Here is a 15,700-nt window from a genome sequence, read left to right as displayed (position 1 = left end):
GTTTGATTGAGCTGCAACTTTTGTACCTTTTCTGAAAAGCTGATTATGGATTTTTACTTTTGAAAATCTAATAATAGTTTTTAAATGATGTGTTTAACTTTCTAGGCTAAAAAAGCTACAAAAATTGTGCTTTTCAGCTTTCCATATAAACTCAGCTCTTCTGAGCTTTGGAAGCCGCGCGAGAAGTTCGCTGTTTGTTTGAGCTTATAGCTTTAATTTCACACTAAAAACGCTACCCAAAAGCTCAAACAAACATGCCCTTAATACAATAGAATTCAACTACCAATTTCATTTTCTATAAAATAAACTTAACTTTATATTATTTTCACTATATTAATGTCAGAGCTCCATGTACAAGTACATCCAGAGACAATAAAGTAACAACATAATACAAACACAAACATGGAGCACTGCTCAAGTCGACTACGCGAATGACATCAACACTTCCAACAAACAATACGAAATAAGAATTTTCTGTTTACCATCTCATCAACACTTCCAACAAACAATACGAAATAAGAATTTTCTGTTTACCATCTCTATTATAAAGGATGCTAGACTTTTTTTTCATCTTGCACTTAATTTAGTCTCCACGTCCTCAAGTAGTTAACTTAGCATCTGGATCTTTCCTTCGTAAGTAATAGCCTGTATATTAATAAGTACAAAATCTTGCATCAGAAACAGCACAATAGAAACTTATAAAGACTAACCATATCATTATTCTTTTTTGTTTAATTATATTTGGTTACCAACATTTTAGAAAATAATATTTGATTGATAGATCTGTACAAATTTGTTATTATAAATTGATTTGCTATAATTATTATGATAAATGAAAAGTAAAGAAACGATTGCAAATATATCTATATGCTTTTGATAAAATAAAATAATGTTAGTAAGAAACATTGTAAATACAATTTGGTGTACCAAATATTATAACAATATCAAGCTATTACGTCACAGTCTCCATACTAGTATAAAGTTCCATTCCTAATTTGAACAATGTATATTAATTAAAGATATTAGAATTTTGATAACTAACTTTTTCTAATGTATTACATTTTTGTGGCTTGCATATATATAACATAAAATGTAAAAAATGTGCAATTCTTACATAAATATATGATATATGGTCTTGCAGCTCATAGAGTTTCAAACAAACACTTCAAATAAGTTTTCTTCTTCCTTAACAAGACTATGAGTTGATTGATTTTTTCAAGCAAATATTTCTTCATAGATAGATGTTGTTATATCCCTTGTATTTGTTTTATCTCTATAACTATTTGTATAAAAATTGGTATTGCACTCCTCTAAATCTAACCCATTTAGAATTGATATTCTTTATCAAAAGCTAATTAAGTTTTCTCTCGATTCATCGATATATGAGGGACAACATCCAAATATTACAAATTTTACAAATATGCCTTCTTTCCTTTTTTTTTGTTACCATGAAGATTTTTCTTGCCAAAAAGTTTTCCATAGATATTTTCCCACAACAATCACCGCTTGTGAATACCTTCACTCCTACAAAGCCTAGCTAGATTTGCGTAGTCTAGTCACCAAAGAATTTGTTTAGTATAGACAATATCTAAGAAAACATGTTAAGATAGTGAGAGCTTTCTAGAAGCTAAATTCTGAATGCCTATTGAAACTCCAATTTGAGCAAGGGTGGTGTGAACCTAATCAAGTCGATAAACAATGGTGAGTTACAGCAGTGCCCACAACTCCAAATTAGCATATATATACTGTAATTATTCAGTGAGGCATGCATGTCATTGCTACAACAGAATACCATCACATGCATACGATATATAACAAAGATTTACTCGCAGATGTATTGTGAAGGAAAACAGCACGTGTGGAATGAAGAAAATCCCATCCTTTGAATGCATGGAAAAACATAGGTAGAGTCGAACCTGACAAAGACTAGATGCTCCGATCCACTACTGCGCGGCGGTGGGCTGCTCGTCCCCTCCGGCCGTGCCGGGCTTCAAGAACTGCCCGCCGCTGCCGACCTGCCCAAGGCCAGACACCACACCATGCCCGGCGCCCATGCCCGATGAGTACCCGAAACCGTAGCCGCCGCCTCCTGCTCCTCCTCCGTTCATGCCCAGCCTCGCGGCCGCAGCTTCTCCATCGTAGCTCCTTGCCAGCATCATCTGCACGGAGGCAAAGTGGTCGGCCGGGTGCGCGAAGCCGGCGCCGCCGATCGCCGCCGCCGTGGAGTGGCCGTTGATGAAGTTCTGCGTGCAGTTGGGCACCGGGTTTCCGACGAAATCCACCATCCCCGCCGCCGCCGCCGCACCATTGGATCCCACGGCCACGGAGGCCGAGGCCGCCGCCTGTGCCCCGAAAAACACGTACCAGCACGTGACACAAACATGTACACATCTGTATACACGTGACAGGCTAGGATGGAGAGGCCAGGCCGCCTACGTGTTGTCGTGTGTCTCACCTGGTACTTGGACAGCTCGTAGCTGGCCCGGGCGAGCTCCTGCTGGACCTGGCGGAGGCGATGCTGGAGGATGGAGATGACGCCGACGCAGCCGTAGACGGGGTCGCGGAGGCGCATGTCGGCCTCGTAGGCGAGCGAGTTGACGGCGTCCTCGCGCTGGTAGGGGTGGAGCTCGTTGAGGATCTTGGTGACGTTGCTGGCGCCGAACACGCGGTGCACGTGCACAAACTTCTGCGGGTTGTCCGGCGGGAAGTAGGGCGCGAACACGCAGTCCGGCTGGCACTTGCGCCGGAGGAACTTGCAGGCGGCGCACGGCGAGCCCGCGCCGCCGGAGGCCGAGCCGCCCGTGGGCGGTGAGGCCACGGTGATCACGGAGCCCGTGGAGGCCGGCGGCACCGACGACGCGGCCATCGATCTGATATCCCTCTGCGCGAAGAGAAGAGGATCTAGGTAAGCAAGGGTTTCCTGGTGGTAGATGCTGTGTGAAATTATAATAAAAGGAAATTACGAGCGAGGGGGACAAACTGAAGAGAAAATAATCACGAAATCTGTCCTTGCTAAATGTGAGCAGAACTACCGAAATGGCTCGTAGTTACTCTTAGAAACTTATGGCCGGCTGTAAAATGAAATCATCATTCCGACTTCCGAGCAGAAAAGAGCCAAAAAGATTATTCGAATAAACAAAAATTATGCAAGCAGACGAGGGTAGAAAAGGATAGCTTCTTGGCTGGATCCAAGAGGGAGTTCAATTAAGAACCGGAAGAATTGAAGAACTTTGCAAGAAACCAGCAGACGGGAAGAATAGAAACGATTGTAGAAGCAGAAACATCATGAAGCTCTCGGCCGGATCCGACGCCGGCGTACGGCGAGGGCCGAAGAAGAAGCAGGCACCTTGTTTCCTTCCCTTTCCCTGCCGGGAAGCCGCTCCGCCGGAGTCCCCGCCTCCGAGTAGTATCCTTCCTCCTCGGCGGTCGCCTCCGTCTCTTCTACTCTCACTTCACTTTGCCAACAGCTTCCTCCTCGTTCCCAGCAACAGGCTTTGCTTTTCTCCTCCTCGTCTCAGCCGGTCAGCCCTCCGTAGCTGATTATTCGGGTGTTTGTTTCGGAGAGAGAGAATGGATGGGTATGAAAGTGACGAGAGACCGTGAGAGGCGTTTGTAATTGTGTTATACGCTGATGAGAGGGAGGCCCCGGATTGTGTGTTGGTAGGAACCCGGCCCTCCAAAAAGAAGAGTGTAGGTGGGCCTAACCACAGTGCCACGAGCCTAATATAACCTTATGCGCCTAACTATATATAGTACGAAATGATGATTAGCGGTAGTACTTAGCAACTAGAGCTTTTTTGTGATTTACTGCAACCATGCATCGTCTCTGGAAAGTTGGTAGAACGTTTGCAGTAATAACGAACTTTCCAGCGTATAGAGCAGTTCGTGATTATATTTAATTAATCTACTGCAACCATATATATATTTTTGTCCCTCCTCTTCATTCTCTGGACAAGGGTGAACTATAATACTGTAACAAGAAAATCGAAGTATGTTTAATTTGTTACAAGAAAAGTAGTAGTTCCAGATGTTTCCCGGAATTATTATTTTTATTTTACTGTCACTTTTACAAAAGCGGGAGTCTTAATTTTGGTCTTGGTGGACAAGGCAATGTTTTCTGTGGACACGTGCGATATGTGAAGCCAAAATGATGTGTCCTTTAATTTCCATGGAGTTTTCTCCTCACATGTAGTCGTTTTAATTCTACATTTTTGCTTTCTTATATAAAATAGGTTTTACCTCCTCTCCGTTTAGTCAATATTTTTGTTTAAAACTAAAAATTCAGTATTTTAAATAGCGAGCTATATGATTTGGTGGTAGGATCTCAACTTATTAGAGCATCTCCAAGAGTATCCTATTTTCCCCACCCTAGTTTTTTTGGTAAAAAGTCAAAAAATCACTCTCCAATAGTTCGCCATCCTAATTTCCTATATCTTAACAATTGGCAAATTGAGTTCCCTTGTGCGTAAAACTACGCACGCCTCTGTCGCTCCCCATCGCCCCTCCCCCGTGACTTTTTTTTGTTGCGTCGTCTTCTTCCCGGCAACATCCCCCCTTTGCGCCATGGATCCAATCCATTCTTTTGGTTTTTTTTTCATGTTAGGATTTAGGGTTTAGTTTCTATGGCCGCCGCTGTTGGCATGTCCGCCATGGACTGCGCCCGCCGCCACTTCTTCCCGCACCGATTCCGGCCGCCACGGTGCATCATCGGCGCAAGTAAGAGGTAGGAACCCTCTCCTCGTCCTCTTTCTTTTTCCCCAAATTCTAAGACCTCTCGTGCCGTAAATCACCGGCAATCTAACCTGCAAGAAGCTCCTGTCTGCCAGCCATGTCCGCCAGCCATGGAAGTTTCACGTGGTATTATCCTTGTGGGGCCACAACTTCTCATTTTTTGGAGTAAAAATAGAGAACTATTGGAGATAGAATCTTTTTTGCCTCTCCTATACCTATTTGGAGAGTTGGCAAATAACAAGTTTTGGAAAAAAATATTAGAAACTCTTGGAGATGCTCTTATCGTCACTATAGCTCGATATTTCTACTACAGTGGTCATACATAGGGGCAATTGTGCAGTACTATTATAGCGCCGCTATATATAGGCCACCATTTAATTAAAACACGGGCAAAAATTGACCACTTAAGAGTAATGAATGCAGATGCATCTAGATGGAACTAACCAAAATAATGGTATAGTGATGATATGGTCGATAAAAAACTTGAAATATCTTATTATTCCTTTTTTCAAACATGGTACAAAAGTAGATATTTACAACTAGCCTATAAATGTGCGCCAGCGTAATCCCTATAAATCCCTCAAAGAGACTAGGTCAAAAGATCTTAATATTAATAAAGGCACCAGATGAGACTCACAATTGACGAGCATATCTTTTATCGCTGAAGAATCAGCTAAAATTTTCAGGCACCTACATGGAGACTCAAACTTGGTTGGGTAGATTTCATTAGAAGGAAACAACTGAGTTTTATTTTACTAGTTGATTGCTCTTCTTAGATCCTCCACATTAATTCGTATATGTGGTGTGCTATAAAAAGAGAGAAATCACATAAATTGTCAAAGATAAGCAAACTATTTTAACCTATGGACAACTATAACTATTAGAACTAAGATATTCGACTAAATTACCACATTTTCTATTATATAAAGATTAACATAATGTAATACATGCTACTAAATTTCTAACCTATTCTATTTGAAATATAATCAAAATTATCCACAATACAATAAAATTAAGCCAAAGTATTAATGTCTTGCATTTTCCAAATACTTAAAAAGAGTAATATTGTGAACATGATGTAAAGAAACAAAAATAATGTTTTGCGAGACTTGAATCAATAATTTAATATAGTAGTAATAGAATGTGGTCAATAGAGAAAGTGACAAGCTACATATCCATTAGTTCCTAACTTCATAAATTGCACAAGGTGCCAAACTAAGAGATGACACTCTATGCATGAATCAATAGATACATGACACTACCTAAGAGGTGACGCTCTGCCCATGAATAGATAGTTCATTTTTGTTCTTTATGCGTTGATTGAATGGATTTTTATTTTGCTATCATCCATTCAAATTAGAGTTCACATTTCTCTAATATTTAGAACAATATTATTGCCGACGTGTCCCTTAGCATGCGTCAAATTAAAGCAAACCTTTAGCATGTAGATAAGCCGCAACCACCAATCACTGGAATGGTACGATCTAAGACCACTTAAATAAATTTATTCTCCAAGGTTAGCTTAGGCTCACAGCCAACCAAATAACACATAAACCAAACTGCATGGTTCCACAGGTACATCCGTGACCACCAAAGGCATGTGCAATGGAGGATCTTAGAGATGATACTTAGGTAATAATAAATTGGCTTTTAGCAATGCACTTGATGCTTATAGGTTGAATAATATTTTATTTTTAAGTTTTGACTAGAGGTGAATATAAGATGTTTAAAGTGTATACTAGTCCTTAAGGTGTGTGCTAACATGGTGGTTAAACCTATTCAACACCAATTTGAAATTCATGGACCTAATTAAAAACTTCTTTAAAGAGCTTAATGTCCTATAACTTTCACTTACTTTAAGCATTCAAAATGCCTAAGCATTTTGTATTATATATACCCTAAAAGTAAAGAGCATTAATAGAGATAACATATTGTTTGTTCCTATCATTTCAAATTATAGTTATTGTGGCTTTTCTAGGTGTATAGTTTTTGCTATGCACCTAGATATATACTATGTCTAGATATATAGCAAAAATTATGCAACTAAAATACCAAAACAACCTATAATTTGGAATGGAAGGAGTATTAGGCAACACAATAGGAGTAACCCAATACCCTATAAAACAATCGTCTTTCCTAGTGTGGCGCCAAATGTCAATTTTTGTTTGTTGGCAAAATAGGTGTTTTGCTCCCTCAGCTTTATCCTGAGAGTAAAGTTAGTCTCTCAATTTTTAGATAGGTCAATTTAACCCCTCAACTTTTATTTTTATATTAAAATTATCTTTCTGTTGATGCTGTACTCCCGTAATACTATGACACAAATATGAAAAGTCATTTTGCCCTTGATTCTTCTCCTCCTCAATTTTCGTTGTTTTGTCGTTGCTGCTACTTTCTGCAGCATTCTAGCTATATGGTGGTATATATTTATGCAACAGACAACTTTAATTTTACTCTCCATGTATCTGCGATACAATAGATACATGAGCATTTATAATTGTCCAAATACTATTTTAAGAGTAACAATAATATGTTGCAGAATTTAGGAGAGGAAGGAACCAAGGGCGCATAAGACTTTTAGCATTAATCTCATGCCATAATGGAGCGCCACATTATTAGAAGAATGAATTTGACCCCAAACCTGCTTTTGCGGTCGATCCCGCGCAGCGCTCGCCGCGGTCGATAGCACGTGGGTGGGCCTCGAAGACTCCAATAACTACGCCTTCTTTTCTCCCGTTGTTCTTCTCCTACCTCCTTCCGCTCCTATTTTCTTCCTCTCATTCCCTTCCCTTTCCTCCCTTCTTTTCTCCGATTAGATCCACAATAGTGCAGCACAGGGGTCGCTGAGGAGCAGAGCGGGGTGGTGTCTCCAGCCACGGAGCAGCGTGCTCCGCGCGCTTGGTCCCCGCAAGGAATGGAGGCAGCTGCAGAGAGCAAGCGGCAGCGGACCTCGGCGCAGCTCCAGCGGGGCACTCCAGCGAGCTCCGGGCGATGGATCCCCAGGGGAGTCCAGCGAGTTCCAGACGGCTCCAGGTTTCGGCGAGCACAGCCACATCAGCTCGGTGACGGGCCACGCTCTATTTTTCTTTTTTTCCCCCTTTTTTCTTGTTTCAAGCAAACAAATATGTAACTTTTTTGTAGCCATAATTTTTTTGTCAAATTTTCACATGTCGATATTTTTTCTGCATAATTTTTTTCCAGTAACTCAAGTATAATTCTGGAAAGTTGTATTATAACAACATTTTCACGGGTTGTAGTTTTTTTCAAATAGTTTGAGAATATTTTTTTTCTTAACATATTGAAATAACTACTTCACATTTTCTATCGAAAAAGTTTTCTGCAAATTTTTTATTTTTGAGGATTTTTTTTTGCACAAACTTTCTCAATACCTCAAGCATAATTGTGCAATATTAATGTTTTTAGTATAAATTTTGTTTCTAACTATTTTTTCCCACCCTTAGGTACTAAATCCATCCATTAGAGCTAGTAGCTGGCTTTTGAAAATAGAATGCGTGGAAACCACAGATTAGTCAAAAGTGGAAAGGTGGGGTAGTCGGAAATCGACCGTATCAATGGAAAAAAATGAGCGACCGTAAATTAGAAAGACCTGAATTTGACCTACAAATGAAAGTTGGAGGATTAAATTGGCCGATTTGAAATGTTGAGGAATGAACTTGACCCTTAAGCTAACGTTTAGAGATCAAAACATCTATTTTCCTTTTTTTGTTGTTCTTTTGGTGGGCCCACCTACCATTTTGCCCGTCATTTTCCTCTGAACCTCTTGCTCCACGCTCGCAGAGGTGAAAGCTCCTGCCCGGCATGGCGGCGTTAGTTAGCAGCCCAGCCGGGCGTTGCACCACCACGTATTACGTAGCTCCTCCCGATCTTCACAGCCTAGAGAAAAAGGAGGAGCTTGGCGGCGCGGCCGTGGCCTCGCTCTCCGCCCCCGATCTGATGAGCTCGCTGGCCTGAGAGCCGCAGCGACCCAGATCTCACCCTGCCGCCGATCGCCGAGCTCGCAGGCCCCTCAAGCGCTCCCGAGTCCCGACCTGATCGAGCGGTGGCTGCGAGGCGATCCCCGCCGCTTCCACGCGCGCGTCTCGGCTGGCGCCCTGGCTGAAGCTAGCTCGCGGCTCTCTCCTAGTCCTCCATGCCATTTTGAGCGGTGGCGTGGTGGGCGCAGGGTTAGAAATATCGGCCGCAATTTCGCGATATACCCGATATATCGGGTTTATCGGTGGGGTCCGATATTTTTTTTATCGGCCGAAATTGATTTAATGAATATTTTTTATACTAAAAAGTAAATTAAAAAATAAATAAAAAATAAAAAAATAAAAAATAAAAAATCCCGATATTCCCGATATATCGGTTTTGTCGGTGGGTTCCGATTTTTTCCCCTACCGGAATTAAAAACCCTGGGTGGGCGACACCGGCCATTATTGAACCCGGTAGCTCTGGCTCTGGCGCGCGAGCTACGATCGTCGCACAGCCGGCGTGCAGGAGTCGGCCGCTGCTGCGGCTGCCCATCCTCACCCCGGCAATAAATCCCCACATGGCGGCGGGCGTCGGGCGGCGCGAGCATTTCAGAATTCTGGTGGTGGTGCCGGCCGGGCGTGTACGCGCGGACTTGGACGCTCGATCGTCTCTTGCAAATCACTCGATCGCCAGCACTGCGCTGCGCCTGCAGCTTCAGCCAGAGGCCGCCAGAGCGAGCTGGCTGCTGCTGCGCCCCCAATTCAATTCGCCCGCACGGCGCAGTTCCGTCCCAGACATTTTGTACGCCGCGGGGCATTGAATTTGTCGGCCGGGGGCGCGCGCGCACGCCGGTCCTCACCTCACCCCGGCGTCGTGCGCGCATGATGGCTTGTCACAACCCATCACAGGCGCCCTGGCTAGCAGCTTGCCTGCTTTTTCCTTTCATTGTCATCAGTTACCGTGGTCCACGCACGCTACATATATACATTCAAGGTAGCTAGAGTGATTAATCCTGGCCGTCCTGGTTGCCAAGATCACCAGGGGCGAGGCACGCAGCATATATAGTTGTCAATTAATACTATTGGAACTGCTCGCAACAGTCGATCGACGTGCAGTTTTTCTTTCCCGTGTGATTTTAGTCAGATTTACGGTCGAATTGGTCTGAGGATTCATGCTCCGCACGACGAAACCGCAACCTTTTCCGGCGGATTGCGGCGTGCTTGGTTTCCTTGTCTATCGATCGGTGGGCTCGTGCGTCAGATCAGCCGTTGTTCATCGACGCCCGGACGCCGGGGGGTCGGTTAGTTGATCGATCTCGCCACCAATCGGCATCTATCCATTGTGCCCAGGGGAATTAAAGACCGTGAAGGCGTACCGGTGCCTACGTAGCCAACGTGTAGGGCGGACCGGCGGCACGCGCGCGCCCATGCTGGCCCGCCCTGCCCCTGCACAGCGGGTCGGATCGCCGTGGTCCTCTCTCCTCCTCCCATACACGATCACCATGCCGGCCGGTGGATCGATCCATGCATGCGAGCGTCGATCGACCCACCGGATGGATCGGATCAGGGAGGCGTTTTTTTTTCTTTTAGCGCAGCGTACGAGCAGTTCGGCGGTTGATCGACGAATTCACAGGCCGGCCGGTGTACGTCGCCGCAGAGGAGGGAAGAAAAGTGAGCCAGCATCAGCAGGGGCCCGGGCCGGCAATAAATCGCCGCGAGGAGTAGTAGAGAGTCCGCCACCGCCTGCGATCGCCGTCCCCGCGACACATTAATCCGGCCGGCCGGCCGGCCGGCCGCCGGGGCTCTCAAGCTATCTCGGCTCTCCGGTTATTCGACGACGTGAGCGCAGGCGCGGCCGGCCGGGATTCACGGGGCGCCGTGCGGGCGGCGGTTCTGAGCTCTGACGCTGACGGTGGTGTGCGTGGCTCTTGTGTTGGTGCTGCATTGATTAGTGCGTGGACATGCAGGCCGCAGGCAACCAACGGCCCCGGATCGGAGGGTGGTCCTGTTGGTGTTAACACAAGGTGATCACAGTCTAAACTGTGAGCCACCATTTTTGACCTTCATTTAACGAGGGATTTGATTGGAGCCCCTCCTAGAACACACCAGGGGAGTCCCCCAGTGTGTTGTGCTCAATAATATAAGGGGATGAAACCTCTAGGCAGGTGCGTGCCTCCTCTGCCCCTAAAAAAACCCAATCCACAGAGCACTGAAGTACTGGGAGGATACTTCCTAGAGCTCTGACCGGCTAGAAGAAGAAGGAGAATAAGAACAGAGGAAGAAGAAGAAGATGGGAGCTCAAGATCAAGGTATTAACCCTAATCTTAGCCCCCTAATGTGGTTCTCTCTTAGCCTAGTGATCCTACAAACCTAACAATGGCACTAGAGCCATCTAGACCTAAGATTGAACCCTCTAAGTGTTCAATTTCATGCTCCTGTTCATGTTCTTCCCTCTGTTAAGTCGAATCAAGCCCGAAATAATGTTAATTTGAGCTAGGGTTATCAATTAAGCATTAAGAAGAGGGGGAATAGAAGCAATTAAGTCTTAATTCTAAGAAATTCCCCAAAATCCCCAAATCAGTAACCCTAGCTATAGGAAAAATCCCCAAATTTTCCCCAAACTAAGAACCCTAACCCTAAGATCTAAAGAAATGGGCCGGGGGCTTACCTGAGGGCCATCATGGCCACTGCTGTCGCCATGGCCATATCTGATGGCGAGCGCGCGCTCGGGACTTGGTCCCGAGCGGACTCGCGGGCCCCGAACCGGTCGGTGCCGACCCCACGCACGTGCCACAAGGCCGCGGTGGCCGGCCGCCAGCCGGATCTGACGCCGCCGTGCCGCTGCTCGCCGTCACCGCCGCGGATCTGAGGGATCTTGCGCGCGCGGGAGGCGGGGCCTTAGGGCACCGCGAGCCATGCTCGACGGAGCTGCGCGCCGGCCACGGCCGCGCGCACCTCCGGTGAGCAAAGCTCGGCGGCGGCGATGCCTCTCTCCGTGCCGGCGAGCGCTCCGCGCCACCGTCGCCCTCTCGCTCGCTGCCACCGCGTTGTCGGGTAGAGAGAGAGAGGGAGGAAAGAAATGAGCCTTAGGGCTCGCGCGGGGGGCGACCGAGCGCCTTTTTATACTGGCTTGCGCGCGTCGGGCCGTAACAGGCCGGTGGGGGAGGCCACTTTCCCGGCCCTGGCCCAGGTTTTTGGGCCTGGAGCCCGGGAGAAGAGGCGGTTCGGCCAAATGGGCCGGGCCGAAATAGTGATGGGCCGAAAAATGAGTGATGGGCCGAATTTAATTGGTATTTTTCCTGGAAAATTATGAAATTGGTATTGGGCTGGATAGTATTGGGCCTAAAAGTTTTTGGCTGTATAGTAATGGGCCAAATGATGATGGGCTGAATTCAATGAAGGGCTGAAAATAATGTCAAAATTTTAGAATGTTTTTCTCCTCTAATTTTGACATTTAAGCATTGTGATTATGAAAATTAGTTCATGATTAAATTTTAAAGACCTTTTATTATACTTTAGCAAATAATAATAAGGATTATGATTAGACTTGTTAAGTAATGAAATTTTCTTATATTTATTTAGATTTTTGTGATGATTACATTATGGATATTACTTAAAATTATTATTTTATGTTCTATAAGTAGTTCTCTTTTTAAGTAAGGCCAAAATTAAGTAAAATTATGGTAAATTTATGAATAATTAAATTTTTGCTTAAATAATATTGTTTTGGGCCAAACCTTATGGAAATTTTCTCCATTGATGATTAAGTATTTTTCCTTATGTTTATGATTAAGTATTCTCATTATGTTTTAATGCTTCACTTTATTTCTAAGGCATTTTTATTATGTTTATGTTTTGCCTTACTGCAATATATGTTATCACTAAAAATTATGAAATACTCTCTAATTAAATTGGGATTTTTTTAGTAAAATTTAGTTTCAGTTTTAAGTCTATTTGAGAGATTTATTTGTAAGGTTTATGTCTCAATTATGATGATGAATTACTTTTATTATGAAATTAAGCTATCTGCCACATACTTATGTGCCACTTAAATTGGGGCTTAAAGCATCTTATGACCGGTAAATATTATCAATATGTGAGCATGTTTTACTCAAAAGAATTGATATGCCCATAAATTAAGCCTGAAGCTTAAAACCCATTTTTGGGAAATATTAAACAATGACATCTTTTAATGGCCAATTTTCTAAAGAAATTAAATAATGGGCCATATTTATTTGATGTCATTAATACTTTTGTTTACATTTTAAAAATGTGCATTCCATTAATAACAACACTAAGGAATCACTTATTATAATTATTGGAATGCACAAATTCTAATAATTAAGTGGCTTTAACTTATAATTGTCCCATATTGGAATTAATCCAACATGATATTTTTGATTCAAGATCAGAATTTCAATGGTGATTCGTGGTTGTATTCTAACCAAAGTTGTTTACAATCATGGATTATCATGATTTAATTTATTAATAAAGTATATTATTCTTAAGTCATGCATACTTAGGGAGTCCAATTTTGGACATAAATATTAAAGCTGGCTTTTGAATATTTTCTTAATTGATCCACAAATAATGTTGATGAGAATACTAAAGTAATATATGAGGATAAATTAAGTTTATTTTAATAAAGATGTCCTCTGATAAATGCATATTTGCTTAAAAGAGTCTCGGGATATCATGATTAATTGACTTGTGGCTACATACTGACCAAAAGTTGTTTATAGTCATATGTCATTCTCACTTCGAAGATTATGATTACTTTTTGTGACTCATGACTATATACTGACCAAAGTTGTTTATGGTCATGTGTCACTAAGATTGATTGAGTTACTAAGTTGCGAGCTCTTAAGCAATTGTGGGCATAATCTTTAACTAAGTTTCATCAGATTAAGCTAATACTGACTGATATGAATAATGAGAAATTATATCAAGGCATATGGGTCATTTTCAATAAAGTTTCCATTGCAAAAGAAATAACACTCTTATTAAGTGTGGCATACGTTCATCATTCTGGCCAAAGCTGATTGATGAATGTGTGACTACAAAAATGTATTATTCCGGTTCATCTTCTGGCCAAAGCTGATTTTGAATCGGAGTAATGAAAGAAGTTTACATCTAAAATTAAGTGTGGATTATATTTATCATTCTGGCCAAAACTGATTGATAAATACATATCCACAATACTTTTGTTGGTCTTAATCCACCTTTGGCCAAAGCTGATTTGGGTTATGATTCAACAAAAGAAGTTTTATGCACATAATATTAAAGTGTGGCTTGTACTTATTCTTCTGGCCAAAGCTGATGAATAAGTACTTGTTCACAAAATTCTATTGTTCTTTTCCATTTCTGGCCAAAGCTGACTTGGACTGGTTCAATAGAAGAAGTTTGTGTTGATGCTTGCTAAAGTATTCAATAAAGCATCACATGCCTCTAAAGATCAAAACTAATGAGTGGCACTAAGCAATTAAATGAGAATAACTATGCCTCAGAGAAAGAACATCTGTTCATGGATGTAAAATAAAACTTATGAATTATCCCTATTGATGATAAGTATTAATTAAGTCATAAGTTTCTAAGATTGTTTGAGATACCACTATCAAACGTGAAGTGGTTTTATCTGTACCTCATTAGCTCTTAAGATCATAACTAAGATGGCACATACAAGTGTCATAAGAAGTGTAGTTCCCATTAGAAAAGTTCAATATTAAGGATATTGATGTGAGATTAATGATTTTATTGATCATCAATATCTAATGGGTATATATATTAAGGTAGGTCGCTTATGGACAAATATCGGAATTAAGGGGAGCAATCTCTTAATTTTAGATAAATGTAAGAATCAGGGGGAGTAATCCCCAAGATAAGCTATATGTTAAAGAATAATATTGTTAAAGAATACTTTTGATGTTAATGGTGAGTCATTTTCATTATTGTGTATCAATAAGGATAAGATAATGTGATATGCCTCCGGGCATAATTAAGATCAAAGAAAATGAGACTAAGATAATAAGATGAGTCACTAAGTAATAAAAAATCCTAAGTTCTAAAGAATTGTATTTATGAAAAGGAGATAATAGATTATATTAATATGAAATTATATTTATCCTCTAAGTATACATTCATGTTATTCTTATATGTTGGAATAGGGATTTTTACTTAGAACATATATTAATAAAAGGCTATGAAAGTTCTTCGAAATATGGTACTATTGCATTGTCCACATTTCGAGGGGGGAGTGGAACTTTCATTAATAAAGTATTTTCCACCTCTTTATGTCAGGTAAGAATTAAATATTGACAAAAATATTAAGATAAGTTTATCATGTGTTAGTTTCTTATGTGTCATTTAATTGACAATGTTATTCTTATTATGAACTATTTGCCAGCCTTAAAACTGGATACTATTTCAGTATCATATCTCACCACTAATGTCACTAAGTTGAAAATTAGAAGGGAGCTCTAAAGCAAAGAAGAATAATATTAAAAGAAAATAAGCAAAGCTCACTTATGAATACTTGCTTTAACTCCTTGTGGTGCTTTTGTGCCCACATGAAGTTTTTTTGATCAATCCCACTATGTGAAAGGGATTGATTATGTTATGTAAGATATAAAGAAATGATGGCACTTGTTGCTCTTCATTTGAAAAAACTATTGAAGTCCATAAGTGATACATAAGTAGAATGAGAAATAAGTTATTTAATTAAGTTTTAAACAATAGGGATATTGTGTACATAAGATTCAGATTTTCTTTAATCTGGATACTAAGATTGTCTTGGTGATGTCTCTTAAGTTCTGAACAATAATGTTCACCAAGATAAAGGTCCAGGAAATGGGTTGATTCCCATTAAGGGCTATAAGTTTGTTTACGTTGTGGCAGATGTAAGCATTATATGTTTAAATTTTTAAGTTATAAAATGCCCTAAGCATCCTTAAAAGAACCGGGATATCTGGGAAATAAGTCCAGGATTGGACCCCTAGAAA

The 15,700-nt window shown here is 41.7% G+C and overlaps 1 protein-coding gene across 1 annotated transcript; it reads right to left on the bottom strand.

The window, feature by feature from the left end:
• Window positions 1-297: 297 nt before the first annotated feature.
• On the bottom strand, window positions 298-3,672 carry LOC120698675 (LOB domain-containing protein 6-like). Its single transcript, XM_039982391.1, has 4 exons — window positions 3,347-3,672; window positions 2,456-2,881; window positions 1,917-2,342; window positions 298-645 (listed from the first exon to the last, which is right to left on the bottom strand). Exons 2-3 carry the CDS (start codon window positions 2,864-2,866, stop codon window positions 1,944-1,946), a joined length of 810 nt encoding a protein of 269 aa, XP_039838325.1. The 5' UTR covers window positions 2,867-2,881; window positions 3,347-3,672; the 3' UTR covers window positions 298-645; window positions 1,917-1,943.
• Between the last annotated feature and the right edge of the window lie 12,028 nt (window positions 3,673-15,700).

The sequence above is a fragment of the Panicum virgatum genome, chromosome 3K (assembly GCF_016808335.1).
Source record: "Panicum virgatum strain AP13 chromosome 3K, P.virgatum_v5, whole genome shotgun sequence".
In the NCBI taxonomy this organism is placed as follows: domain Eukaryota; kingdom Viridiplantae; phylum Streptophyta; class Magnoliopsida; order Poales; family Poaceae; genus Panicum; species Panicum virgatum.
The sequence above is the reverse complement of the archived record's forward strand: the minus strand, read 5'-3'. Positions and strand labels throughout refer to the sequence as shown.

What these genes read in the sequence shown, in the direction of transcription:
- LOC120698675 (XM_039982391.1), bottom strand. Translation starts at nt 2,866, where the DNA reads ATGGCCGCGTCGTCGGTGCCGCCGGCCTCCACGGGCTCCGTGATCACC. An exon ending in ACGAGCTGTCCAAGTACCAG is followed by an intron (nt 2,343 to 2,455) that starts GTGAGACACACG and finishes TTCGGGGCACAG; the next exon opens with GCGGCGGCCTCGGCCTCCGT.